At 30.3% G+C, this 27,108-nt stretch overlaps 3 protein-coding genes across 4 annotated transcripts; all 3 read right to left on the bottom strand.

The window, feature by feature from the left end:
- Window positions 1–2,082: 2,082 nt before the first annotated feature.
- On the bottom strand, window positions 2,083–6,224 carry LOC114374284 (RNA exonuclease 4-like). Of its 2 annotated transcripts, none has more exons than XM_028331910.1 (9): window positions 6,085–6,224; window positions 5,925–6,000; window positions 5,735–5,813; window positions 5,374–5,455; window positions 4,028–4,136; window positions 3,108–3,196; window positions 2,938–3,002; window positions 2,757–2,838; window positions 2,083–2,554 (listed from the first exon to the last, which is right to left on the bottom strand). In XM_028331910.1, the coding sequence occupies exons 1-9, from the start codon at window positions 6,136–6,138 to the stop codon at window positions 2,390–2,392; spliced, it is 801 nt and encodes a 266-aa protein (XP_028187711.1). In that variant the 5' UTR covers window positions 6,139–6,224; the 3' UTR covers window positions 2,083–2,389. The 2 variants fall into 2 exon arrangements, with proteins under 2 accessions (XP_028187711.1, XP_028187713.1); XM_028331912.1 differs by having other exon boundaries at window positions 2,757–2,826.
- Window positions 6,225–8,800: 2,576 nt separating this feature from the next.
- LOC114373341 (probable E3 ubiquitin-protein ligase ZFP1) lies at window positions 8,801–11,273 on the bottom strand. Its single transcript, XM_028330823.1, has 5 exons — window positions 10,487–11,273; window positions 9,725–10,209; window positions 9,521–9,604; window positions 9,234–9,401; window positions 8,801–9,094 (listed from the first exon to the last, which is right to left on the bottom strand). Exons 1-5 carry the CDS (start codon window positions 11,271–11,273, stop codon window positions 8,942–8,944), a joined length of 1,677 nt encoding a protein of 558 aa, XP_028186624.1. The 3' UTR covers window positions 8,801–8,941.
- A 2,043-nt stretch (window positions 11,274–13,316) lies between these two features.
- Window positions 13,317–19,737, bottom strand: LOC114373515. The gene is made up of 10 exons (XM_028330992.1): window positions 19,617–19,737; window positions 19,076–19,449; window positions 18,470–18,586; window positions 17,967–18,049; window positions 16,549–16,988; window positions 15,724–15,899; window positions 14,560–14,645; window positions 14,292–14,425; window positions 13,853–14,152; window positions 13,317–13,605 (listed from the first exon to the last, which is right to left on the bottom strand). Exons 2-10 carry the CDS (start codon window positions 19,400–19,402, stop codon window positions 13,409–13,411), a joined length of 1,860 nt encoding a protein of 619 aa, XP_028186793.1. The 5' UTR covers window positions 19,403–19,449; window positions 19,617–19,737; the 3' UTR covers window positions 13,317–13,408.
- Between the last annotated feature and the right edge of the window lie 7,371 nt (window positions 19,738–27,108).

Genomic DNA, 27,108 nt, shown 5'->3' with positions numbered 1-27,108 from the left:
ATTTGACGAGTGTGCTTGCATGGGAAAGAAGGGGGAAGTGGAACGTGTCTGTGTTTTGGTCTGCAGAGATGATGGTTACGTTTCGTTGCGTTTAGATGATGTTATTGTTAATGGTACCCACGCTTAGGGGTGGGAATAGGCCAGGTTAGGCTTTGAAAGGTCTGAGCCTAGCCTACGATGAATTTTTGAGGCCTGAGTCTCGCCTATAGCCTATCAAAGACTTTTATTTTGGCTTGGCCTGACCTTTTTAAAAATCTGACCTGACCTGATAGTTTTCTTAAAAGCATTCTTCACAATAAATATTTAATATTTCATGGAGTAAGAACGTAATAGAAAGGTTAAAGAAAAACGAAAGTCAATAAAAATAATGGGGAATATAAAAGAGCACATAACTCACACCTAAATTATAATTAAAATCTTACTTGATTATAGGAATAACATAAATGTGGAATCAAAGTCTTATAATTTAAAAAAAAAATTAATTGTATCCAAAAAATAATATATATATATATAGGTCAGCCTATCAGGGTTATAAGACTTTTTGATAAGTCTAAGTCTGTTCTATTTAATTTAATAGGCTTTTAAAAAAGCCTCCGCCTAACCTTTTAATTAAATAGGTCAGTTCAGGTCAGACTTTATGTAGGTCAGGTCGTAAGCCGACCTGACGTATTTTCATGCCCACACTAAATACTTAGAGAAATGATGTGTTGCAATAACGTTGTTAAAAAATAAATTAACTTAACTGTTAAGACAATTATTTCACTCTTCTGTGAAAAAAAAAGGACAATTATTTCACCTCTATTAATTTCAGTTATTACTGTTTTTGGTAGGTTTAATAAGTAAGTTAGTTATATCTGATAAAAAAAATCAAGTTAGTTATAGTTTAATGGCTTCTTCAACTTATTTATAACTCTCTCTATATATTCATTATTTTTTTTTATCGATAAGAATTAAAAAGATAAATATTAGAAGATTTATAATAATCCACTCTAACTACGCATTAGTGACTATTGTATCTTATTGTTACAAGAATGTTAAGTATAAAAAAAAAGTATCCTTGAAAAATTCGTAAGAAACGCATTAGTCTTACAATTAAACTACAAAAAATTTCAAATATAGAAACTAAGCAAAGTATGAAAAAAATTGGCATTCCTCGTTCAATTTATGGAAGTTCTTCGAAAGCAGAAATTTATCATCAAGTAGTATTTTTCTAGTGTAAACAGGCAGAAAATAATTTATGTAGAAGCTTCTGACGTTAAAATGGAAAAGTATGCATTCTGCTCCTTTTGTGATTCGGTGTAGTAGACTGGTAGTGACCCTCATACCATGATGTTCCATCATCCATGGTTAACTAATCTTACTTTGTTGGGAGCAAATGATAAGTATTTTATACAATGGAACATAAAATGGGAGGATCATATTAAATTAAATACCTTTATCCGAGTTGAGAATGAAAGTACCATTTCAATTTTGAAGTATCTAACGCAAATGATGTCTAGGTAGTCGTTTACAAAACATTTTAGAAGTGTCTACTCTTCTATATGCTTAATAAACAGTTGGTTAGTTGTAAACTACATAAACTTTGTTTTGAGATTTGCCAAAAAGGTGCATGTGAGATCTTTGAAAACATGAAGGAACTTATAAAATTTTTACAGTAAGGCTATTTAAATGCAACTACCGCATTAGTTTGAGTAGACATTTTTAAAATTGATTTTGAAAGCAATTAATTTTAATTAAAATTGATTTAAAAGTTAAGTTATGTTTGGAAATTTTTATTCTGAAATCAGGTTAATAATCAAATTCAATGAAGTTACCTAATTCTAAATATGCCTTTTAACTCAGTGCCAAGATGTGTTTTAAATGAAATTTTCACATTAAATGTATGAAAAACGCAGGTCTATTTTATGGCTTCTACTTGACCTAAATTAAATGACATTTTATATCAAATCAAAACATGCATTCAATCAGTTTTAAATTTAGAATCAATTCCATAACATTAAACCAAGCATGTTTTATTTGTATCAAAAATCACATTGCCTGATATTTCCAAGTTATTTTAGATAATCCAATGAAAATCCTAACTTAATCGATTGGATAGAAGCATCTCGATAGAAAATAAATTATGAGTCACGATAAAAACTTCTCTAACCCCGAACCTGTTCTCTAAAACAAGAAATAATGATGCATACACTCTTCATTTAATTTGAAGTGAATATCCTTTACTCACTAAAACTGAAAATCCTACTTGGAGAGAAAGAGCAAACCAGAACAAGAGTGTGTGAGCTACCGCAAAAATATTGATCTTATGACAGAAAAAACTGTTTCTTTTACTTGCATTTCGAATTCTAATTTAAGCAATGCAATAACCATTGTAGGAGAGGTTCCCTGATCAAATTTCAACATGGTTGGCATTTGAAACGTCTTCATTCTTCTGTTTCTTTTTTTGCTTTGATTTCCTTTGCTTCTGTTTCAACCGAAATTGATCTTTTATGTTCTTCTCCCATTCTTTTCTATTTCTTTGGTAAAGCAGCATTGCAGCACGAGCATCTTCTACCTGAAACAATATGGATATGTTAGACTTCTGATACTATGTTTTACAGATTCAGCTATAAGAATGGCAACTTCAAGTTCTTCAAGCTAGTGCATTTTTTAGACTACAAAAGACAATTTCCATTTACCCAACACACTAATAGTTTTATTAGCCAAGTGATCAAATAAAAGAAAACGAGGGAGACCAAAAAGGTAGATAGACTAACTGGACAGTGCTCTCCTGTTTGGATGTTAACACCAAGATGTTCGGCAGCAAGATGCCGCAGTGCTCTCCTGCTACTTGACCGGCTTAAACCCAAAGGCAAATTTATTAGACCGAATTACAGGAACATTTGGAATGTAAAATTAAAAAACAAATAGGTAGAAGAAGCAGTAAGGTGACAGCACTTTAAAAATGGTCGGTATTCGGAGGTATCCCGTATATCCTTTCTGGGATGACTTAATAATAATGCCTGCAAAAGTACAGTCTAATTCTTAGTTTTAAACACCAAAGGCTGATAAGAAAAATAAACACGCAGATCAAGAAAATGAAAGAAAACAACCACTCAAATGCAGACCTTAAGATCATTGGACAAGGCATGACCAACAAGGATCCTTCCATTGATCAACTCTGCCACTTTCTTCTGAGCAGCCCAAAAATCCTTTGCTATAAATTTTATCATCGTGTTGAAATGTATTAGTTTATTAGCACAAGAATCACAATGGTAATTAGTGATTATAGAAATGGTTAGGAAAAATCCTGATCCTCATAGTTATAATAAGCTATTACGGCTGCTGTTAATAATTGAGAGTTGAGACATGCTAATAGTTGAGCACCTGAACCTTAACTACCAATACTAGCATAGACATAACTCCTTTAGAACTGCTTATTAAATTAAACTATACATCAAATATTTGAATTATGTTTAGATTGAGCATAATGGACTATTCAATGCTATGACTGGAGCATTTTCCACACTCTAAATCTTACCAGATAAGCTAGATCACTACTAGTTTAAGGTATACGGGACAGCTCTCGAAAGTTTTGTGCTAGCGGCATCATTAGAACCAAGTAAAACACTAAACACATGCTTTGGCAAAGACACTGAAGAACTTCAATCAAAGATAAAGAAAAAAGAAAAATCAAGAGGCTCTTGAAAAATGTCCAAACTTATCAGTAAAAGTAAGATGACATGCAAAAATTTGAAACTCAAAGCTACAATTGTCCATAGAAGTCAATTTATATTTCATAGCTAACAATCCCCCCTGACTAACAATATAAAAGCCAAAACATTCTCTCATACTCCATGATGCATGCAAGAGTTCAATAAATTGTGACTGCTAGAAATTTTAAACTTTCAAGGAATACAACGAAAATAGTGTTTCAACACAAAAGCTGAAATATGATATAACTCATTCTAAAATTAATTTTGGAATTTTTAGGTTCCAATGCTTTCAATTATAATTTAGAATTGTACACAAAAGAATATCAAAGAACCTTTTCTAAGATCTCGAGGTCTTATGCCGCTAATTTTAGTCCGGAAGTCAACAACTCGCTCAATTGGCCGGACAAACTCGTCATAAATAACATTTCCCCACTTATTGACCTGTCATCAACTGAACCAATATTAGAAATAAAAGATTTAACAAGGCAAGGAGATGAAGATATTAATGATAATTATAACAATTATTTATGCCAAAGAAATTTGGAAATCAACGTGAAAATATAATTCTACTATTTAGAACTAGGACCACTTGAGTCAAAGTTATGATTTCTTACACTAATAGAGTTAGGACTGATTTTCTTCACATATATACAGGATGTTCTAGGGGCTTATTTATGATGTAGGAAAAATAGTCCCACAAAAAAATCAGATTTTTATAATGTTATCAAGCATGGGTTCTGCATTGCTTGGATAAATTTACAGTAGTACCATAGTTGTTAATAGTGCACTTTCATAGAGTCAAATAACGCTTATCGAACACTTGCACATAAACATGTTCATATAAGGTGATAAAATACAAGAAACAAGTTCTTAAGAGCATTTTTAGTGGAAGAACCCATTTGGGTTCTTGGATCACTTTTTGTGGGTCTCATGATACCACATAGGATGCAAGAATTTTTTGCTCTAGTGGTAGAACCCAATTTGAGTTCTTGAATTTTACTTGGTCAGCCAAAAAAAAAAAAAAGAAACAAAACCTCTTTTTTATCTCAAATGGCATTAAAAAAACAATATTTTTAGAAAAAAGTGGAGTACTTGAGAGTTCTTTCCCTTGGAACCCAACCTCCTGCATAGAGAACTCTTGAACAAGAATAGTAGTAGATCTGGTGGATAGGGGTTCTTGAGCTCTCAAGAACCCAGCTCAAGAACCCCTATTAAAGATGCTCTTATGGTCTATCTCCAAACAATATTTAATCTTTTTTTTTCTTTTGGGTTTCTCACAAGGTGCCCCCACACCCTTTGGGTGTGTGAATTAATATCCACTTAAGAGTCTGATACCATAGCCCTGACTGTTTGGTACGTGGGATTTCAAAATCTAGCACTGCAGGTGATGTCCACTCATTTGAAGCATACACCAATTCAGGAACACCTCATGATTAAACAACACACAATCAACTGATCAAGTATATTGGGACTGAAGAACTGGAATGCAATACTATTCCAGGCCACAGGCAATAAAAATTAAACCAGATTAGGACGAGAAGGAAAAAGAGTGTAAATGATCAGTTAATATCCGCCAATCAGACATTCTTTGTCGTGATATGAACTCATCAATGTAGTAACAAGGGGAAAAAAGTTTCTAAAGATAATAATCACAAGATGGAGAGGATCAAATTAATACCAGTGTTACTCTTCCAAGAGCACTTTTGTTCCCTTGACCTACGCCTACCATTTCACAATCCATGGCCACTGCATCTGTCAAACTGCCAAATGGTTAATAAGTTAAAGGATAGTGAACTACAAAAAGAATAGAAAGCTTCAAAATAACATAACATTCCTAGATAAAATGAATACATACAATCCAAGAAAAAACATGTTCTAGCTCAAAACGATATTAAAGTATTAAACCAGCAATAGCAGTGTAAACTCTTATTCAGTTATTCCTGTAGATGCAGTACAAATTCACACAACACAAAACAATAGTATAAGACAAGCCTTCATCCCTAAACTACATAGTAACACAAAAAAATCACTGAAGCCACCTTGAATCGTCATTTATAGGAGCAAGAGGATTAATCTGACAATCGTTGGGTTCATCATCTGGTCTCTCTTTACGTTTCCCTGTCAAAAAAAAAAAAGGTCACACACAGCTGCATTATTTCAAGGCTTCACCACTTACATCCACCACATAAAACAACGCACCCCCAGAAGAAAAAAAATCAAATTTTTTACCCAATATTGATTCTGGGGTGTCTTCATCAGAATTTTTGAAGGTCCTTGAAGCCTTGGAGCCATTCGGCTTCAGCTTCTGCACAATACCAAACACAAATAAATAGATGTAGAAACATGAGGTTTGGAAAACAAGGAAGAAGAAGAAGAATAGAGAAGGCACTTCTTGAAGTTGAACCCAATTGGGGCTCAACAGAGTTGGCTTCGGTTTCTTCATGTGTTCGCCGCAAGTGTGTATTCTGCGCGCTTCTTCACAATCAGGGCTCCAGTGTTCCAAGTTTCTTGTTGAAAAGAAGAGCACACAACGACGTCGTTGCTTCTTTTTAGAACTTAGAAGGAGTTTTGAAAAGTAATAAAATATAAAATCTATGTATTTATCTTCAATAAATTACTTTTATTTTTAATTCGATATTTATGGGGATGTTCAGGAAATAAAAATAAAATGGTGTTTAAAATATTTAAAAATACTTTTTATTTTTCATATTCATCGCTCTAAGATTAGTTTTTACATTTGATATTAAGTATTAAAAAAATCATTTTAATTTAACTTTTACAGGAAACATTTAATTTGATTATTATCCTTACAATTACTTCCAACTTTATTCTTATTATTCATTCACGATCATATTTATACAATTTTTTGTTTTAAATAATTACAGACAAAATTAAAATATGTTTTAATATTTTAATTATATTTTTTTAAATTTTTTTTTCTAAATTAAAAAATATCTTAATACATTTTTCTGTTTTTATTAGATAAATTTATCATATAACATTATATTATTATTTAAAAAACAGTTTATCATTTTGTATTTTTATTGTTGTTTATAAAATATTAAATTTGAACTTTATCTACTCATATATTAGCAAGGTGTAATGCTTTTTAATATACAAATTGGCATGTTCTTATCCAAAGATTTTCATCTTATTGTTATTTTCTTACTTACCAGAAAAAAATGAATTTATAAACAATATATTCACTATATAAACATTAATTTCTTTAAATATTGATTTTCTTAATAACAATAAATTTAATAAATTAAATATGTATATTATTTATTTGCTTATAAAACATACAAAAGCAGTCGAGCACGGGTGTTGTGCTACTTAATATTACCATTTAAGTTTTGAAATGATGCATAAAATAAATATTTTTTTTTCGAAAAGCAGGATAGTTAAAAGGAAATGGGAGATGGTATAATTTGTTTCAATTTGATTTTGTAGAAGAATCAACTTCAAGCATTCAATTATTTAATTAAAAAATGAATTAGAAACTACATCAACAAATATTCTAGTTAAAGGCCAAAATGTGACACCACTACCGGTATCATTCTAGATATTTATCAAATAAACTAATTATCTGGTTTTGAAGACTATTTTTTTTTTCTATATAGTTTAAAGGCTTGAATATAACCAAAATTCTAACGGAATACACGGTCATTAATAGATACTAAACCAAAGAAAACTATATCATGGTAGAACGAATGAATTTCCCACACACATAACAACGAAAGAATCATGGAGAGCAATATTGAAATCAATCTATTAGTTGGTTGAGTTCATATTCCATTTACTTGGTTCTTGCAACTTATTGGGTACGTGATAGGCCAAAATCTCCTAACTTGGAGTTAAAATCTACTAGTACATATTCATATCTAAACAAACACACAAGATCACAGTGGTGAGAATTATTCACATTCCAAATAGAGCTATAGCAACTAAAATTCATAATTGTAAATATGTAAGTGAAATGCTAGAAAGACATTCATTTGAATATATATTTTTTTCATTTGTTTAAATTTATTAAAAACGATAAAATTTGATGAATGTCACACAATGATGAATCCAAAAACCTTATAAAGGGAATTGGAAAAAAATATTCATTTATCATTGTTTAAATATTTAACTTTTAATAAATGATAATTTTTAAAAATTATTACTTTTACACACAAAATTAAAACTATTTTTTATATTAAATGATAATAACAACAAACATGACTACTTTTATATATTTTTACATTAGTTATCACTTTAAACATTACAATAAAACAACACTACAACTAATTTTATATAATTTACACTAATTAATCTTAACTATTATTATAATAACAATATACAAAATTAATTTTATACTAATTAATTTAATATATATATATATATATATATATATATATATATATATATATATATATATATATATATATATATATATATATATATATGAAAAGTTTAAGTGAGAGGGGATCCGGATCCCTGCCACTTTAGATTTATCTTTGGTCTCTCATGATATTTAATGACTTTCTCTCATAATTTTATATTTTTCAATCAATTTTAACTAATTAAAAAAATGTGTTTAAACAAATGTATTTCTACCGTTCCACAACATTATAATTATTAAGTTTATGTAGATACTATAACCAATACAATGTCCATGTGTCAATTAATATAAATACAAGTATGATGAGTTTGATATTTCTGAATTTATTTAAAATGTAAAATTCAAGTTGAAAAACATAATCATGTTGAAGATAAACTAAAGTAAATGTTTATCTATTTAGTTTTACGGTGAAAATTTAATTGAGTTAAAATAGTTTAAATAACTTTAATATTACATAAAATTATACTAAACTTAAAATTTTATTGTTAGCTTACTTTTAGAATAAAAATATCTAAAATTTTAAGATAGGCTTATAAAAAATCACACATACTCATGCGCATGTACGCACGCATACAAATAAATATAAATAAACACACACACACATATATATATATATATATATATATATATATATATATATATATATATATATATATATATATATAACACAAGGCAATCATACATATCGAAATGGTAAATGGAAAATAGCTGATGATATCATCGCCTGAAGTTATTTCACCAAACATAATGCAGGTTTATAGATACAAGTTATGGTGCTAACAACAAATGAGTTGGGTAGTATGACGTCTATATATGTGCAAGTACATGTACAAAATTCATAAGAATTTTGTTCATAAATAAATTAGGTAGGAGGAGACACAGAAGTTGATTTCAAAGCTTCAGATTTGCATATGGGGCAAACATTTTTTACCACCAACCATGTTCTTAAGCAATCTGCATGATATTCATGCTCACATTGAAGAACTCCAATCTTCTCTTGGTTCTTGAATTCATCCTGTGGAATCAAATATAAATAGTCCAATTAATATGAGTAATTAGTTAGTACATGAAGTAGAGCACAAAGTTAGACCACGCAACGTCAATGTTAAAATAACTTCAAGTTTTGAATGAAATTTGTTGCTAATACTTCATACCTGACATATTATACAAGAAAATGTTCCCTGATCATCACAAACTTCCTCCTCCATATTAATACTAGTAGCACCCGTTAAATAAGTTTTTGTCTTCAATTGAGTTGTAATTGTTTCCTCCGATAAACCTGTGTTTACATTGCCAATTCTCTCACCCAAAGCAATGAGATCCTGTAGTGAATTTCAAGTGTAAATTATTTGCATTTTCTACGATCCATTAACTTAGTAACCTGGACTTCACACGTGTTTGCATTGGAAGGAACATACAATATCAATCTTTGTGTAATTACCTCATAAGACATATCCTCTATGTCCAAGCGCATATCTCTGTGATTGTCAACCAAATTTCCCACTTCATCAATTAAAGCAACATCCTACACAAATATTAATTGATAAGAAAATTAATATATTTATAATATAAATCAAGTATTATTCTTTCTACACAAGAACAACATTAGGAATAAAATAAATTATTATTGAAAGGGAAACATTACATTAACTCGAAGGAAGCCCATGGGAGGAAGACTTCGATGTCTGAGAGTTGTCTCAGGCACAACCCCTCTATGAGGTCGGTAAATTCGGAGGCTAGATGATGGTGCAGGGCCAACATGTCTAGGACCCATCTCAAAACTAGCTTGTGTTGGGATTGCAACATTACGCAAAGGATTTGTTGGAACCCTAAATGAATTTGTAGTTACTGTAGGGTGGAAGTTGAGACTATGATCTCTTACTCCTTGCATGGGCAGTGTTGAGTGATGATAACTATGGTGTTGTTGGTTGACAGGAACATGATAAGGAAACCTAAGGCCATTTCGATTTCCAACTGGATCATGATATCTCTGCAATCCCATACTTACACTCTCTAATGAACTTCCGTTTATAGCGGGTGCTGGAAAAGCATATGAAGAGATAGTCAGACAAACTAAACTCATAACCAACAAACAAATTTTAAGAAAAAAATTGAGCACTTTGTCTGACACTTAATTAACAACATTAGAGGCAAATCATACATAGAAAAAAAAAAAGACCAATGCATTTAATCTAATCCTATATCCAAACTGAGTGTTATTAAATTAAGACTTCTCATAAATTTATTGCTTGGTTGAAAAAACCACATAACAATTTTCATGAGAAAAACTAAAAGAGTTTCTTATATGTTATCACAAATTATCACTAACAAAACATCCAAGTAATCAACTAATGATAATAAATCTCTTAAAGAAGAATTACTAAACATACAAAGAGGAAAAAATTACCTTGCACACAAGGCATTGGAAGAGATTGATTCCAGGGTGTAGCATGGCCATCATTATTGTTACTATTCAACTGTTGGAACAACCATGGAGGAGCTATTGGCGGAAAGTGTTGCCCTAAATAATTTCCATGGATCAAATGATTATGATCATGCACCATAATAGACTCATTTGGCCGGCTCCATTCACTACCGTGTGGTCCTACCTCCACAAGTGAACGGATATGAAATTGTGTATTATCCATTATAGCAACATCATTGGCATGTCTTGCATTAGGGGGAGCAGTTGAAGAGCTAGACGACGAAGCATTAAAATCTTGTGAATTTCCTCTTATTCCTTTAGGAATTTTCCTTTTATGTGGACCTCTAGCATCATTCATGAAACTAGAACTTCTTCCAAAATTATTTGAAGAACCTCCAGCAACTTCAAATGTGTTTGAACCCGGCAATTGTTCAATGGCTCTATGACTTTGAGGCGGATGAAAAACACCAGTACTGGAAGGAGGATTAATGCTAGAATAATATAAGTTAGTTGCAACTGGTACACCCGTATCAAGATTATGTGGAGGCTGAATACCATTATATTGTGGAACCCCATACACCCTAGCATTGTCATAAGCATCTGGCAGAAAGTGAGAATCAGCATTAGTTGTGTTCTCAGATTCTCCCACCATTGCATGGTTATTATTAGGCTGCGAGATGCTAGTGGTTCCTCTCGAAAGGATATCGGGTTCAGAATGTTGATAATCTTCTATCTGTTGATCCATTTCTGAATCCACCATTTCATCCATAATGTAGAGATTAGCCAATGCAAATTAATCCTAGTATTCCAAGCAAATAGAATAAAAACTGTCAGACACATAAGGGAATAAAAGATTAAACCAATTTTATTAGTAATAAAGCAAATATTATGCACAAGATAAAACTTATTTACAAATTTCAAATTCTAATATTTCATATCAACATTGGAGAAATGTTTTCAACATTTTGTGTTACATACTACTTCCTTAAATGCAGAATACTCACCTTTACATGATTATTTTTTTTTCTAATTTAATTTTCTTAATAAGAAAAAATTACCTATCAAATAAAGCTAGTGTGTGTTTGGACACACGTTTGATAAACATATATGTTAATATAATCATGACAAGTTTCTTCAATTTCACAAAAAGTTGTATATTGTTGCTTATGTAACATACAAGAATGACGCAAAAACAGACACCCTACTAATCGCAAGCAAATATGTATTAGGAAAGTATCAAAATTTACTTCAAAATTCGTTAGTAGCTAATGAATCCCTTCGACAAATATGTGAAAGAATTAATGAAACATTCAATGGACATGTAAGATACAACCTCGTTTTTTAAGAGATATCAAATAGGTATATAAACATTGCAAGTCCAAACACAAAATACCAACAAAAATATTCTTCTTAGTTAAAAACTAGTCACACCGAGTAGAATTCTTTCTTGCGTGATAAAAATGACCATATAAATTAATTAAAATATGTGAAGTTCAGAAACCCTATAATCAAATATATGAAGTTCAGAGTAATGAATTTCAGGCCCTGTGAATTATAAGAATCATAAAATACATACATAAACAAATAGAAAATCATTAGACCAAAAAAGCAAAAAAATTCTTTAACCATTTTAAAGGGTCACAACCAAATAATAAAATAGTTAACCCATATCATACTCCAAAATTCACCACCTACTGGACAACAAAAAACGCATAACAAATTGTGCCTTATTATCATCAAAACAAGAGCTTGCAGCTTCTTAATGTTGGAGATCCATATAACTTATGAAGAACACCCCAAAATCATCCGTCTTGAAAATTCACAAAAAGATATTTTTAAATTTTCTTTAAAAAATAAAAAATGGAAAAGATGAGAAATTGAAATCGGGTGAATGTTATCACAACCCAAAATGCAAGTTCATTTCTTTCACCAGAGAATAAAAATGACATGTAACTCTAGATATCAGGGAAAAGGCATAAACATGGGATGCAGAAATTGAAAATTTTATTTTAAGAAAATTGAATTACCAGAATGAGAAACAGAGAGGATCTACGAGTGATTAGAATTGGTGATTGAAAGATTGAAAAAAGGGAGAAGGAAGGAGAGAGAAAAAACACAGGAGGTGAAGAGAGAGATAGAGAATGAATATGGACGAGAGGATCGTGACTTTCATTGGAGAGAAAATTTCATAATCTTTTTTTGTAATAACAAAAGGAAAAAACTTCATGGCATTTTTCTTTTATCTTTATTATATAGCCATTTTGTAAGGGGGAAAATCAGGATCTAATTAAGGACACTTCCAATAAACTTTTTACTAAATTTACACTCAACATAAAAAGTTCATACATCGCATGAGTAAAAAAGAGTAGCATAATTAATATAAAAGATAAAGAATATAATTACATTCCTTAATTGTTGTACAAAATCTTTAAACACGAAACAAAATCAAACAGAGACAATACATGATTAGTCTTTACGGGTAGTGAACTTACACTGAAGCTCAATCTTGATGACATCGATGATATTAATTAGATGAAAGTGCTCTTAAACAATGTCAGGTAGTACTACAGAGTTGAACAGGACACAGACCTAATATTAGGGGCGGATAAAGATTTAAGACTACTTAGAAATTAACCCGTTTTCAATTCAAGCGCTATTATCTATCCACCTTTTTCAATTTTATATACTTATTGTGGTTTGTCATTAAAATTTATATCCATTCTTCCATTTTTAAAGGTAAATTCTTCCTTTTTATAAAGTTGATAATTTGCCAAGCAATGAGCATATGAATTCCTACAAATAACAGAGTGAATAAAGTTGAAACCATAGAAGTCGTCCAAATTAATATCAAGAATGTAAGCACATAAAGATGAGTGATTAATATCTGAGTAATAAATGTCATTATTATGTTATGTGTGTAAATTTCTTTTGTATTTTTTTATAAAATCCAAATGAATTTCCCCTGTGCTCATCCAAGAACAATAGCAACTCCTTATCATTTTCTTGTTCTAAATGAGAATAAGCCTTCGCAACATAGCTGAATTCCCGTCCATACATGTACGATGCACATGCCGCTTTGTATGTGAGTAACTGCAAATCACCTGATCCATATATAATTTAGGAAAACAAATTAGCATGACTAAAAATAAAACAATAATAGTGAGTGAGCATGTTGCAATATTTCTAGTAACGTTGATATAAATCATGTTACCCACATCATTAAAAGAGTTTGACCTATAATAGTGAGTCCTAGATAAGTGTTACCATAAACTTTTCATGATTGGATAATACTAATAGTGTAAATTTTACATTTATAATAGATCAAATTAAACACTAAAAAATATATACCAGCTTCAATCTCTGATTCAAGCTTGCTATTGCTGAAATGTCTTGTTAACCACCACCTACAGCGAAGCCTCCAAGATTTTCCTGATATACCATCCGTAAATATTTTAGGGGTTTTGTTAAGGGAAAAGTGTTGCTTATGTCCATCTTCATTTTGAACGGGGCATGAAGACATGCAGTCTTCTTCGTAGGAAGACAGTCTCAAGAAACATGAAGAGAACACCTTCCACGTATTGTACTCTGCATGTGTAGCATCTAAATGTAAAGCAATCATTTCCAACAGAGATTCAAGACTATAGTCTCCTGCAAAATATCAGAAGAAACCAATTAACGATAGAGGCATAACGTATCATTAAGCATATAAAGGTTTTGCTTTGTATGTAGCAGAAGAATAGCTATAAATTATTCAAATCATGTAAGAGACATTTCAGAATGGAAGTACCATTTTGGTGCATCTTGATAAGTTTTGCTAAGGCATCACTACATGTTGGATCCTTCTTCAATATATCCTCGAAACAGCTAAGAAGCAGGGGAGAGTTGTTTCGATCAAAACGCTCCAAGAGAGCAGCCCTTACTCTGCAAGTGTGTACATTAGTAAATTTACTAAACATAACAAAAAAGCATTGAGTAAAATATAGCAGCTTACTTATCTCAGAAATTGTTGGTTTAATAAGTACATCACTGGTAATCATAAAAAAAGGGATATATACCTTATTGGGAGTACAGAGGCTGAATTACAGCATTGCTTCTCAAGCATATTTAGAGCCTCATCAACTTGACCTCCAATCAGCAACAGCTGGCAACAAAAAATAAAGTGAAGCCATTGTTGATATCTCAAGCATTATGCTATGCAGAAAACAATTTTCATATAATATAATGTCTATAGCAGATGCAAAATATAGATGTGCATGTGCATCCACAAAGAAACAGAAACATGCTGTGAGAATGCAGAACATAGTCAGTTGCTTTGTGCAAGTAAAGATGGATAATTGATTTCATATAATCCAAGCTACTGATATTTCCATATGTGTGTAAAACTATAAATACAATAAGCATGTGGAAGAACTGAAGAAGTAAGGGCCAATTAGTAATAGCATGCACAAAGGACCAAGTATTTAAGAACTCAGATGCAAGAAGTAAGGGCCAATTAGTAATAGCATGCACAATGGTTGTTGACAACATGGGTTTATTACAGTGCCAGTTCATATAATTTTCAATAACTATGGAATGATAATAAATGAATGCATTGCACTGACCAAAACTATAATAAGAGTTTCATATTTTGGGCAACTTCTAGGGAATTTTACCATACTCCAAAAACCGGACAATTAGGTATAGACATAGAGCAGAATTAGTTCTTAATTAAGCTTGTTGTGTGATAATCCCTAGAAAATTGAAAGTTTAATTCTTTAATCTAATCCGATTTGAAGTTCATACAAAATCCAGTAAACAGTTGGTTTTTATCCAATAAGTTTTAATTTGAACCAAAACTTTCCTTATTTCTCTCCTTTCCACTTTCAAAATTATTTGAAATTTAAAAAATGGATCACTGGATCATAATTGATAATAAATTAGTTCAAAACTACAGGTAATACAAAGTTAATTATTTTGAAATGACTTCAAATTTATCTTGATTCACATAAACCAAAATGGTGTTTAATTTTGTTAATCATTTGATGACAGATGATTGGATGTCCGATGATAGAGTGATTTACATTAACAGCAGATCAAAGTTAAACTTTTTAGGAGGTTATGTAACAAATTTAACTACAGTTCTGAACCTGATTTTTAGTTTACCAAACAACTCCTTAAATGAAATACAAAATGAAGTTTAGTTGTTCCAAACAAAGTTAATTGAAATGTATGATCCATACCTGTATCAATGGAAGTAATGCTGCTGAAGCGGAAGGTTCTGAGTCAAGAGCCAGTTGCAAATATTTCACTGCATTTTTGTAAAAGTCATTAGGCTGATTTCCTTGCCAATACATGAACTCCTCAAAACTGTGGTCATCAGAAAAACGCAAGGGCAGCAACCACGAATCAAGTCCCCCTAAGTAAATGCACAAAAAGACTGTTAAAGTTACAAGTGAACCAGAGAGTAATCACTATTTAAACCTAGAAATGATGAGTAATAAGCTCTGATATCAGTTTGATAAAACTGGTATCAGAATATAACAATAATAAAAGAAAGAATGATAGAATAGGAAAGACAAGAGACCGTTTACTGACTCACTGAATAATGAAAGAATTACAGAAAACAGAATGCCCAAGTATTTCAAGGAATCTGGTCCCTCCTAACCAATGTGCAAATATCCTCCCCCTCCCTATCCTTTATATACCATGACTACAAATGTTCTCCTGCAAAACTAACTCTAACTTACTGACAAACTGTCACTTAGTTAGTTATATATGATACCCTTAATGCTTTCTCTTATTGCTGATAAACCACACTAATAGGGGGAGGTGCTCTATCAAAATTAATCAGAGGTTGCTACAAACCAGTAATCATAGGCAAGAGAAAAACTAAAATCTAGCCTTATCAGAGTAGTAAGAAAGACATAATTAATATTTTCAGTTTAAGAAAAAAATTATTGGGTAGGAAAATCCATATACAATTATATATGTGCATAGACATTCTCATACAGGTGTGAATCCACAAAAAATAGATTTTTCTCCTGTTCAGCAAATAAATAACTTACCAAGACCATACAAGATATCCTGTGTAAGACCTCCATTGTTAGAAAAAGGATCTCCAAATCCTTTATGCTCTTCAGAATTTAAGTAAAAACCTTCTGGCTGAACGTTTTGATATGGTTTTTCTCTTTTATTAGCATCAACCTCCATGTCTTCATTGAAGACAACATCCCCAGATATCTTCATATCATTCATGACAGAAGCATCTGAATCACGTTGGGACTGGGAGTCAGCCATGTGGGATTCAACTGAATTATACATCTCTGACTGTACAGTTTCATTGTTGAATGAGGTTCCCTCCATATCTGAGTTCTCTTGCGAGTCAAACTGGTCTGAATTTCTCCACTGGAATTCTTTGGGGATAGAAGAATACCACAACTCATAGAATGTCAAACCCATCATCATCTTTGACATAGGACCAATATCACCTTTTTCTTGCCCAAGGCTATAGGAGAAACCAAAAGACAAAAATGAAAAAGGATAGAAAGAGCAAGGTAATATGAATGAGAAAAGAAATTAGAGACTGGTAACCCCCTTATAACATTATTTCTCAAACACTGAGATGTATTTTACTATTTTTGAAGTGAAAATCCAACACTAATGGAGGAGAAACAATACTTTATCAATGGAAAGTTCATATTTGAAGCCATTTTATTTACACACAAGGTAAAAAAAAACACATAAATGGTCTTTCAGTCATATTTGAATCAAGTTGCATTTATTTGAGAGCATGTAGCTAGCACTTAACTATACCAGTAGGGTGGTTACTTGCAAACCTATATATATATTGATAGTTATGGTAGATAATCAATGAAATAACCACATTTGTGATCATCAGAGTATTGAAACTGTGTTCCTTCCATGTATTGCTTGGGTTAAATTTTTTACAGGTGAGAACACAAACATTGGGAATATTCGGCAGCAGACAATTGTCAGTATCTTTAAAGTCACTGTCTGTACTAATTTATCCCAAATTTCCAGGGTGTGATCTATCTGAGTTCATCCTCTTCAGCATTGGGGCGGTGTCACTCAATCATTTGGAATATTGAATTTATGAAATTATGTTTGTGCATTTTTTTTGTGATAAAAACTTGTCTACTCTAAATGCTAGTGGTTTATCCCATGAATATATACAATGGCAATATTAAGAATCATAATTAGTTTTTTTTTTCATAACAAGTAGCCAAGTACCATAGTCCATACTTTGGAACTAAGGTATTATTCCTAAATATCTGGAGGAAATAAATACCAATATCAACCATTATAAGCAATTTTAAGTTTTATTGAAAAATATACAACCCACAATAAAAATATAATAATAATGACAGACAACCAGCTCACCACATTATATAGTAATGACAAGTTATGAAACAATTCATTCCTTGGCATCATGATGCAACACATTAAAAATTAAATTACATACCATAGTGCAAGCTGGTATGCATCCTCAGCATTGCCTTGCAAAAGACAGAAAAGCATGAACTCCATATGGACTGCATATCTGCTCTGCTCGACAAGTAAAATTCTACATTAAGAACCAAAAGCCTAAACAATCAAACAGACAACTGAAATCAATAATTGATGTTTCAGTGTTCCTGCTACAAAATAGCTGTACTATTTTCTATGAAATATCCAATTCAGTCTTTAATTACTTTCAAGCTGATGGGCTTGTATTGAGTTGGTTGTCTCCAAGCATTATTATTGTTTTGATAGAGATTTTTTTAAAGAAGTCCAATCATTGTTATCAAACACTATTCTCTTTCTTAATGAAATTCAAAGCAAATGAAGGCAAAATTGTTTGTTCTTGCTTAAGCTTAGTTATATTCTTGTTACAAGTCAGAAATAGTTACTACTTGACAGAGGAATTTTATGAACATTTAACGTAAAGGTAACAATTATAAAGCATTAGGGGGTTCTGAAACATACCTCAACTGGCCAGGTCTTCATTGATCCAATTTTCTTCGACCAAATATCATAGAGGTTCTTGATTCGTGTTGGATTAATAGAATGGTTTTCCACACGCTTAAGAAGCTCCAGTAAAACCTACACATATAATACCGGCATACATGCTACTGTTCAGAAACTAACTCAGCATATCAACAATAAAAGAAATTACAGCAACAAGGCATAAAGTTTTAGAAGGAGTGATGAAAGGGAAGAAAAGTAAGGGTGAGGCACAAGAATCATTTAAAAAAACTTCATGTAATTTTGATAGCATGTAGGTTTCGGAATATTTAGATTATGGGAAATCATTTTGGTTTCAAAAGATCTCCAACAAATCCTCAAACAGAAGTGTCATTTTTTCTAAAGTAAAAAAAAAATACCAAATTCGGAGTTATGAATCAATATACCCTTTCCATCTATCTAACTTCATATTTCTATAATAGACAGGGATAAACTGATAATCAAACAAGACCAATATGTCAAAATTTTGGAAGCAAATGAGACTTGACACCAGACCACACCACATTCTCAAAACCCCAAAAAGAAAAGTTAACAAAAAAAGCACAGACACAAATAATGAAGGGGTACCCAAAACTTAAGACGGTTGGTGTAGGGAGAGGCGTCATCAAGTGTTCCCTTCAAGTAGGCACTGAGAACACCACTGGCTGCAACCCAATGGTGCTGGTTAACGAGCCTCCGGAGCAAGTAGCGCAACCTCGCACGGTGCTCCACCCTAAGAGGTTTGGGACCCAATCCCAAAACATAGGAAGGTCTCGTCAGAGACAACAAGATTCTTTTTGCCAGCTTCTCTCGCTCCCCCACCTGCCCATCCTTGTCCACCAAGTAATCCTTCCTCTTTCGCCGCTGCTTTAATTTCTTTGCGGTGGAACCGCCACTGTTGTTCCCGTCTTCCATTGTTAACAAACTAGAGATTCTTTGTTCTCTCCCTCCAGAAGCTTTTGCTGGAAGAGACAGAATGTTAGTTAAGTGCCTTTTGTAGATATTAGTATTACTACGATTGATGCATTAAACCGCAGAGTGTTGCTGTGCACAAACTACAAAACATTCAACGTAACAACAAGTTCAAATTCTCGTCAACGGTGACCTAGCGAGACCGTCCGATCCGAACCTGATCTCGCGAAGCTCCGCTGCACAACCACGACACTCCTGGCCGGTGCCACCCGCCGCCGGCGCCGCAAGTTCTAAACTTGCCGCCAACTTCGTCCTTCCCTCGCTCAGCTCTAGCGTCTTGAAGTAAGGGGCGATTGAATTGGGTTTTAAAAAAAAAATAGAATTAGTTCCCTGGGCCAAAAAGAGGTGCAGAAAGCAACATGGAGTGCAGGAAAAAACAGACTAAGTTGAGCCAGTCCAACAAAAATAGAGAAAAAAATAAAAGCAAGGTAATTGCTTTGTGCACCCAATGTTTTTTCTTGTACACCTAACATTTTCTGTTATTTCCAAAATTACCCCTGAAAAATTTACGGATTCACAATTTGTATGGATCCATGACTTTCAGGATATTAACACAATGCTCTAACTAAATGAGCTAATAAGTCAATTATATTATAAAATAATTAATGTCACTATATATAACACTAAAATTTATAACGTATATTTAATGTACATGTAAATTTACATAATAAATTTCTAATGTATATTTATTATGTAAATTTATATATGCATTAAATATACATTAAAAAATTTAGTTTTATATATTACAATATTAATTATTTTATAATATAATTGACATATTAGTTCAATTGATTAATGTGTCGTATTAATAATGTGAAAGTCATAGGGGTAATTTTGGAAAAATGAAAAGTGCTGGGTGCACAAACAAATTGCTTAGTGTGCAAAGCAATTTCCAGACAACAAACATATTTTCTGGGCTACCCAGCAGCCCAAAGTGCTAATGGGAGAAGTAAAAGGCTTTTATTTCCTGCATTATATGATCAAGAAAAAAACTAAATGGCAACTTAATAAAAGGAGGGAGGTGTAGATGAGAAAAAAAAAACAAAAAGTTATTATTTTGTTCCTTAATCCTTATTCAAGTTCGTTAATTAGGAAAATAATTATTTTTTATTTTAAGTTTTAAGAGTTTAAGATAATATTAATTATATTCTTACAACATCTCTAATACTGTCAATGTAAGATAATTATTTTCATGGTTGGTATCGTAATAGTTTAAAACAATTTAAGTAATCTCTATTATGTTACCTCACATTTAAGTAACTTATAAGAATACTCATATTAAGTGTGTTCCAGGTCTTTCATCAAAAATTAATCATCACTTTTAATAAAAGTTATTTCTTATCAATATTATAATTAATAGAAAAAATATAAGAAACATTGTCAACCATGAATGATGTATATGTGTTTTGTAAAACTACTCATTTTAATTCTTATACAAGTAAATTATTTTATGTTTTGATCCTTAACACTTGTCTTCTTTTTTTTTCCTCTTACTTATCCACTCTCCTATTTTTTTTTTCCCTCATCAACACCTCCCACCTTCTTTATCCTTATAATTTAGTCTAATCCAATAACTGAGATTGATTGTCAGTTATAATCACGTAACTTGTCAATCAATTTGGCCTTGTTACTTTTCTTTCTTTCTCTGTTAGTCTGTTGGAAGCTATCACCTGAAATCCTGTATAGCAATATATACAGAAAATATTTACCACTTCAAACAAAGAAAAAATGGTAGGTAAAGACTCCCGAACATCACGTACGTAAAAACATTAATCCTTTCCTTTTCCGATGCCTAGGACTAGGGCTACGCTAATTGTTGACACTATTTATAACACACGAAAAAAAAAAAAATACCTCACTGTCTTCACATGAGAATCCCACGCGTCTCTCCTTGATTTATGCCACAAAGTTTGCCAAGAATGGAAAGCTACCTAATGCACAATCCTCAAAGTCTTGTATTAGTATAACTTCAAGCCTCAAATAATACAAGTACGGCACAACACAGCACAAATTTGAGAGCCTTCAACCAATCAATCACGTAGTGTGATGCAACATTTAGCATATGATTAAGTCTGATAAAGTAAGATTTTAGATTTAAGTTTTATAAATAAAAAAAATATGATGGAGAGAAAACATCATACTAAAATGATCAATTAAATTTTTAACAAAGATTAAATTCAATAAAATTAATAAATAATGAATATTTTACATAAATATCAGTGACTAAAAAAAGTTTTATTAAGATAAATCATTTATTTTAATGATCTCGACACTTTTTGGAAAGATTATTTTTTCATTAAGGATATCTTTCAATTGATAGTAAAAAATTAATTAATTTCTTTTGAGGCATAGAGAACATTAGAATCAATTTTATCTCTACCGACAAATTTTCTTGTTTCAGAGAAATTGAAACTAATGTATCATGCTTTTAACTTTTCAAAGTTATGTAAAGAAAAGATTCAACTAATCTTTTTAATTCTCTTTCAATCAAGCATGACAAACCCAACCGTTTTACTTCTCTGCTCATCTTAGATAGAAAGATATTTTGTTATTGTTAAGCAACATTTTGTTATATAAGCATTGGGATAAAAAAAAAAACTATTTACTGTGAGAATTCATAAAAACTTTAAAAAAAAAACTTAGTTAACACAATTTCATTGAACATGCTGTAAGGATTATAAACTAATATTTTAAAACAAAACCCGTAATTAATATTTGGTGAGGCTTGTGAATAATTGTTAAATTGATTCAACTAATTAAATTTATGCTTGAAGTATAATGTTCGGATAAAAAAATACAATTAATTTACAGTTTCAACTATTCAATCAATCCAATTTTCAAAATATTACTGCAAATGAAACTTAAATATATATGACACAATGTGCACATAATTTCTTGACATATCGTATCTTAAACCCCAAAATACGTATGTTGTAGATTAAAATAACAAGGCAAAACCATGTTTTTAAGATTTGTCTGCTGTTGCTTGCTACAGGCGGCATGAAGTGGAGCCTTGTACGTACCATATGTAGACGACATGATGTAATGTTTGTTACTCCTGATTAAGATTGAAATGGGAGCTATATTTTTTTGCGTACAAAAATGTGAGTATATATATTTTTATTTTGAATACAACTTTTTTTATACTCTTTTTCAATAGTCATTAATTAATGAAAAGTTCATAACTATTGCCGCGTGGGAGTGTAGTTTTGAAAAATGGACATGGACCGTCTAGTATCTAGAATTAGAATTGACTTTGAGAAAATATGGTTAAAGAACTGGAAAAAAAAACTTGTCAAAACCAATAAAATTAGCTAAATTTGTTGAGTTAGTAAAAAATGTCGTTCTGATATTTCTCAAAATATTTAATATATTTGTTATTTTGTTTTTTATTCTCCGTGAGCTTCTTATTGTTAATGATTAAATATACTTGTTTATCATTGAAACTCAAACTTAAATATAATTATATATTTGATATGAACTTTAACTTGTATGTATTTTAAATGTTAAAAAGTTTTGAAATGATGTTTTATTTTTAGCTTTTAGTATTAACTGTATTATAAAGTTATGATGTTATATATATTTTTAAACAAGGCTGTATTATTGGATTATGGTTTTAAAATAATATTTTAGCATAAAAAAGTCATTTGAATTTTAAAGATTACGTACAAATATTATGACTTATTAGATCTTTACAAGACTTTTATGATAATTTAAATTTTTATAGTTTGAATTTATATTTTTGTGTATTTTAATGATAGTTTGAATTTATATCATAAAAAATATTTTAAAATTCCTTTTAATCTTAATCCAACATACCTCATAAGATTGAAACTTATGACTTTTTTCTTCAAAAAATAAAATATCTTCAAACTCAATAGTCAAGAGATTACTCTTCTAAAACTTATTATCACTAAAGTAAGTTTTATTATCTTTATGAGGATAGTATTTTATAAGCATGTTTAAAAAAGTGAATACTTGTTATATAGCTAAGAAACAAAGGAGGTGTATAGGATTAGGATTTTAAAGAATTTTTAAAAAATTATAATTTTTTTGTGGTATTCAATTAGAATTTTTAAATAATATAAATAAGTCTTGTGATATTTAATTAAGACTTTTAAGAATTTTTAAGTAAGACAGCAAAATCTAATGGTATTTAATTAATATTTTTTATAATTTATAAAAAGTCTTTTGGTATTAAAAAATGTATAAATTTCAATGGATTTTTAAAGAATGATTTTGATGAATTTCACAAAATATTTTAATATAAAACATTTATCAAACAATCTCAATCAATCGAAATCAAAAAATTTTGCTAAAATCATTCTTTAATACCAAAAGAAATCTTTTAAATTTTTATGATATAAATTCATTAAAATTCAATTATAATAAAAGTATTGTTAATAAATTTCATAAGTCATAGCATTTCTTTATAATTTTTAAAAAATAATCTTTTAAAATCTTAATCCAATATATCCCCTGAACATAATCATGAGAAAAAGAAAGCCTATATATTTCCATATTCATATTTACATATACGGACTGAACAGGGAACAGCAAAATTCAACTTCCACCCAAAATACACAAATGCGTATGGAAACTTTACTAAATGGTCCCCCCATCAAACTTTCTTCTTTTATTAATGTGTTTTTGCGCGTCCACTGTGTTGGCGCTTTCAATTATTTATCATCTCACCAAATTACATGCTATGCTTGGTGCTTATGTGCATCAAATGTACGAGTTGATGGGATTAGGCCGTTAATGTATATGGATGTTAAAATATAATTAAATGATAAAGATTAGATAAATGCAAAATAATACCATGCTATGCATATACTATTATTTAATTCAAAATTTAAAACTAAAAGAAAAAAAAAAAAGACAGGCAGGCAAGACTTGTTGTTGTTGGTCGTCCCACGTGCAATTATGCTTCTTCTTATTCATTAGTTATTACGATTACGTACGCCCTTTTCTTCTTAAATCGTATGTACGGTACCCTAAGAATTCTAGGGATCACAAAATTGAAGTTAATTTCAGACGCGATAAGTTATTTTACACCGGAAAAAGTGATCCTATTTTTTAGTGGATGAGGTGAAAAGGAGAGAGATAAAAAAAAAAACAAAAATGAAAGGAAAAGTTATTCTAATCTTTACTTTAACCGTTAAAATGTTCTGTATATATTTTTTATATTGATAACTTTTTATGCCTTTGTTTTTTTCTTTCAAGTATTACGACTTTTCACTGATATGATTTTATTATATATATATTTTAAATTTGATCTATTTTAAGTTAATAATCACAATTATAGTCTGCTAAGATATTTAATTTACATTACTATCATGGCCTAATTTTGTATCATAATCCAAAATCATATTGTAATATGGTATTCTAGCTAGTTTCAAAACTAACTTGTGTATTTGTTACTAAATACTATCTATAAATTAAATACAATAATATAATTAAAATGCAACGAAATTTTAATTTTATAACATTGGATTTGCATATAATTATATGTTTAATTTAAAAAAACTGTTAAAATTTAAAATGTATTAAATATAATAGTAGTAAAAATTAATTAGTAAGTTGGTTAAGAAAATTTCTTATTTAATGAATTTCACTCATGATTTTTTTTTACTTTTTTATAATTTTAAGTAACAATAAAGAATGTGTTAAAAAATATGTTGATAGTTGTTATTCAGTAGTCACTAGTACCAGTCTAATGATAAGGAGTTTAGATAATTTGCATGAGGTCTCAAATCTAAACCTCATTGCCGTTATTTATTATACAAAAAAAGTGTGATGTTTTTACTTCTTTTATTAATTAGGATACACAGCTTTAAAAGTATGATTCTTACTCTCCTCTCCTCACTCTCGTAATTATACATTTTCTCTCTTCTCTTCTTAGTAATGCATTTTACACTAGCTAAAAATTTTATCTCCCAATTAGTAATCTCAAAATATTGTACTTTTATTGATGTGTATACTTGATCTTCTTAACTATTTATCCCATTCAATCTACATCTTTTTATGAATTTTATCTCTAACTTAAATTTTATTATTTTTTAAAATATTATCAATAGTTAAAAATAATCTTATATCATAATTAAAATTATTAATTATAATTTTTTAATATAATTTATATATTCAATTTTTTGTAATTAATTCTAATTATATAAAAGTAAATTATTCATCTTGTATATTTCACATACTAAAGTAGTAGTGTTTATATATATAGTCGTAACCAAGTCATGGAGTGCACATGCAAACCCTTTAATTATTGTTAATTCATTAATAATGTATCTATCAGAACTTAGTTGGTTAACTTACTTTAGTACGTTCCGTAGGCAAGCCAAACACTAATTAGTTCCTTAATGAAAAAAAAAGTAAAATGTTTTGTTATTATAAACATATATATAAAACTATTTAATAATTATTTTTAAAATAATTAAAAATGTTTAACAAAATATATTTAGTATTTTTTAGTTAATCAATATTTTAGGACGTTAATTAACAAGACTATAACAATAAAATCACGACTGGAATAAAATAACATTAAGTTTCTAATTTATGTTTCGATTAATTAATTACGCTGAGAATATTTGAATGTTTAGTGGAATTATGTTCATTGACCATGGAGATCGAGGACAGCTAACCACTATGAGTTCAAATATATATGGCCATAGTTATCTCAAGGGAATATGTTAGTAATCACAATGATGAGTTTCTAAAGAATTAATTTAATGATTTCATGAGGAATCTAAATTTCTTTTTCCCCCTCATGAAGAATCGAATTTACAAACATATATTTAATCAAATAATTAGAACATCCTCAAAAGTGGGTGGCGTTAAGTGATAAATACAAAGACAAAGCTATTAAACAATAGGCATTAGTTAACATGCATTATTCCATCTGTTCCCCTAATCATTATTAGTGCATCCTAAGTACATTCACTTTAAAAAGTAAATATATAACATAAGTGCCAGCATGAAATGATGGAGCTACCCAGAATTTCAGTGGAGAAGGCAAGGAACAGGAACAGAAATCTTCCCATGTGAGTCTGATTTGGGGATATTTAAAGCAAAGAAAGCTGAGTTATTACAAAGAGTTTCACATGGGGGAGATGGAGGACATGATTCTTACAGAACCCTTTTCTCTTCACAGCTCATCCATCCTTAACCAAAGTCCCTGTATATATCTTGTCAATAGTTTTTTTTTTTTTTTTCAATCACCTGGTATAAAATATTTACTAATTTTTTTATAATTAATTTTTATAAAAAATCTGATAGATTATCTTTAATGAAATATTATCTTATATTAAATATTTTTTTATTTTTAAGATTTGAATTAAATACCTTACTCAAAGAAACTGAATTTAATTTGATTTGAATCCACTTGTTATATATCTTCTCAATACATACCACTATCCCATAGTTTAATTAAATCTGCCCCAAGATCTCCCATGTAACTGTACCAAGGAAAAAAATAATGATCCACATTGCATGCCTTTTTTAGTTGTCAAATAAACCCCCCATAACCACAAACTTGCCAAAATACTCAATTGAATTATCAAAACCCAATTGCACACTCTTCGATTAAACATATAAAAAGGAACCAAAATCTGATCCAAACCAAAGTACAAATACCGGGT

This window comes from Glycine soja, chromosome 11 (assembly GCF_004193775.1).
Source record: "Glycine soja cultivar W05 chromosome 11, ASM419377v2, whole genome shotgun sequence".
NCBI classification, from domain to species: Eukaryota; Viridiplantae; Streptophyta; class Magnoliopsida; order Fabales; family Fabaceae; genus Glycine; species Glycine soja.
This window is presented reverse-complemented; position numbering and strand designations above follow the sequence as displayed.

Excerpts from the sequence above, each read along its gene's own strand:
- LOC114374284 (XM_028331910.1), bottom strand. The coding sequence starts at position 6,138 with ATGAAGAAACCGAAGCCAACTCTGTTGAGCCCCAATTGGGTTCAACTT. Across the intron at positions 5,814-5,924 it reads CACCCCAGAATCAATATTGG|GGAAACGTAAAGAGAGACCA; the intron begins GTAAAAAATTTG and ends TTTTTTTGACAG. Across the intron at positions 3,003-3,107 it reads CCTTGTCCAATGATCTTAAG|GCATTATTATTAAGTCATCC; the intron begins GTCTGCATTTGA and ends GTACTTTTGCAG.
- LOC114373341 (XM_028330823.1), bottom strand. The coding sequence starts at position 11,273 with ATGGATGAAATGGTGGATTCAGAAATGGATCAACAGATAGAAGATTAT. Across the intron at positions 10,210-10,486 it reads TCCAATGCCTTGTGTGCAAG|TGTCAGACAAAGTGCTCAAT; the intron begins GTAATTTTTTCC and ends TTGTTAATTAAG. Across the intron at positions 9,095-9,233 it reads TTTCTTGTATAATATGTCAG|GATGAATTCAAGAACCAAGA; the intron begins GTATGAAGTATT and ends TTGATTCCACAG.
- LOC114373515 (XM_028330992.1), bottom strand. The coding sequence starts at position 19,402 with ATGGAAGACGGGAACAACAGTGGCGGTTCCACCGCAAAGAAATTAAAG. Across the intron at positions 14,646-15,723 it reads CATTACTTCCATTGATACAG|CTGTTGCTGATTGGAGGTCA; the intron begins GTATGGATCATA and ends TTTTGTTGCCAG. Across the intron at positions 13,606-13,852 it reads TGAATCAGAGATTGAAGCTG|GTGATTTGCAGTTACTCACA; the intron begins GTATATATTTTT and ends TATATGGATCAG.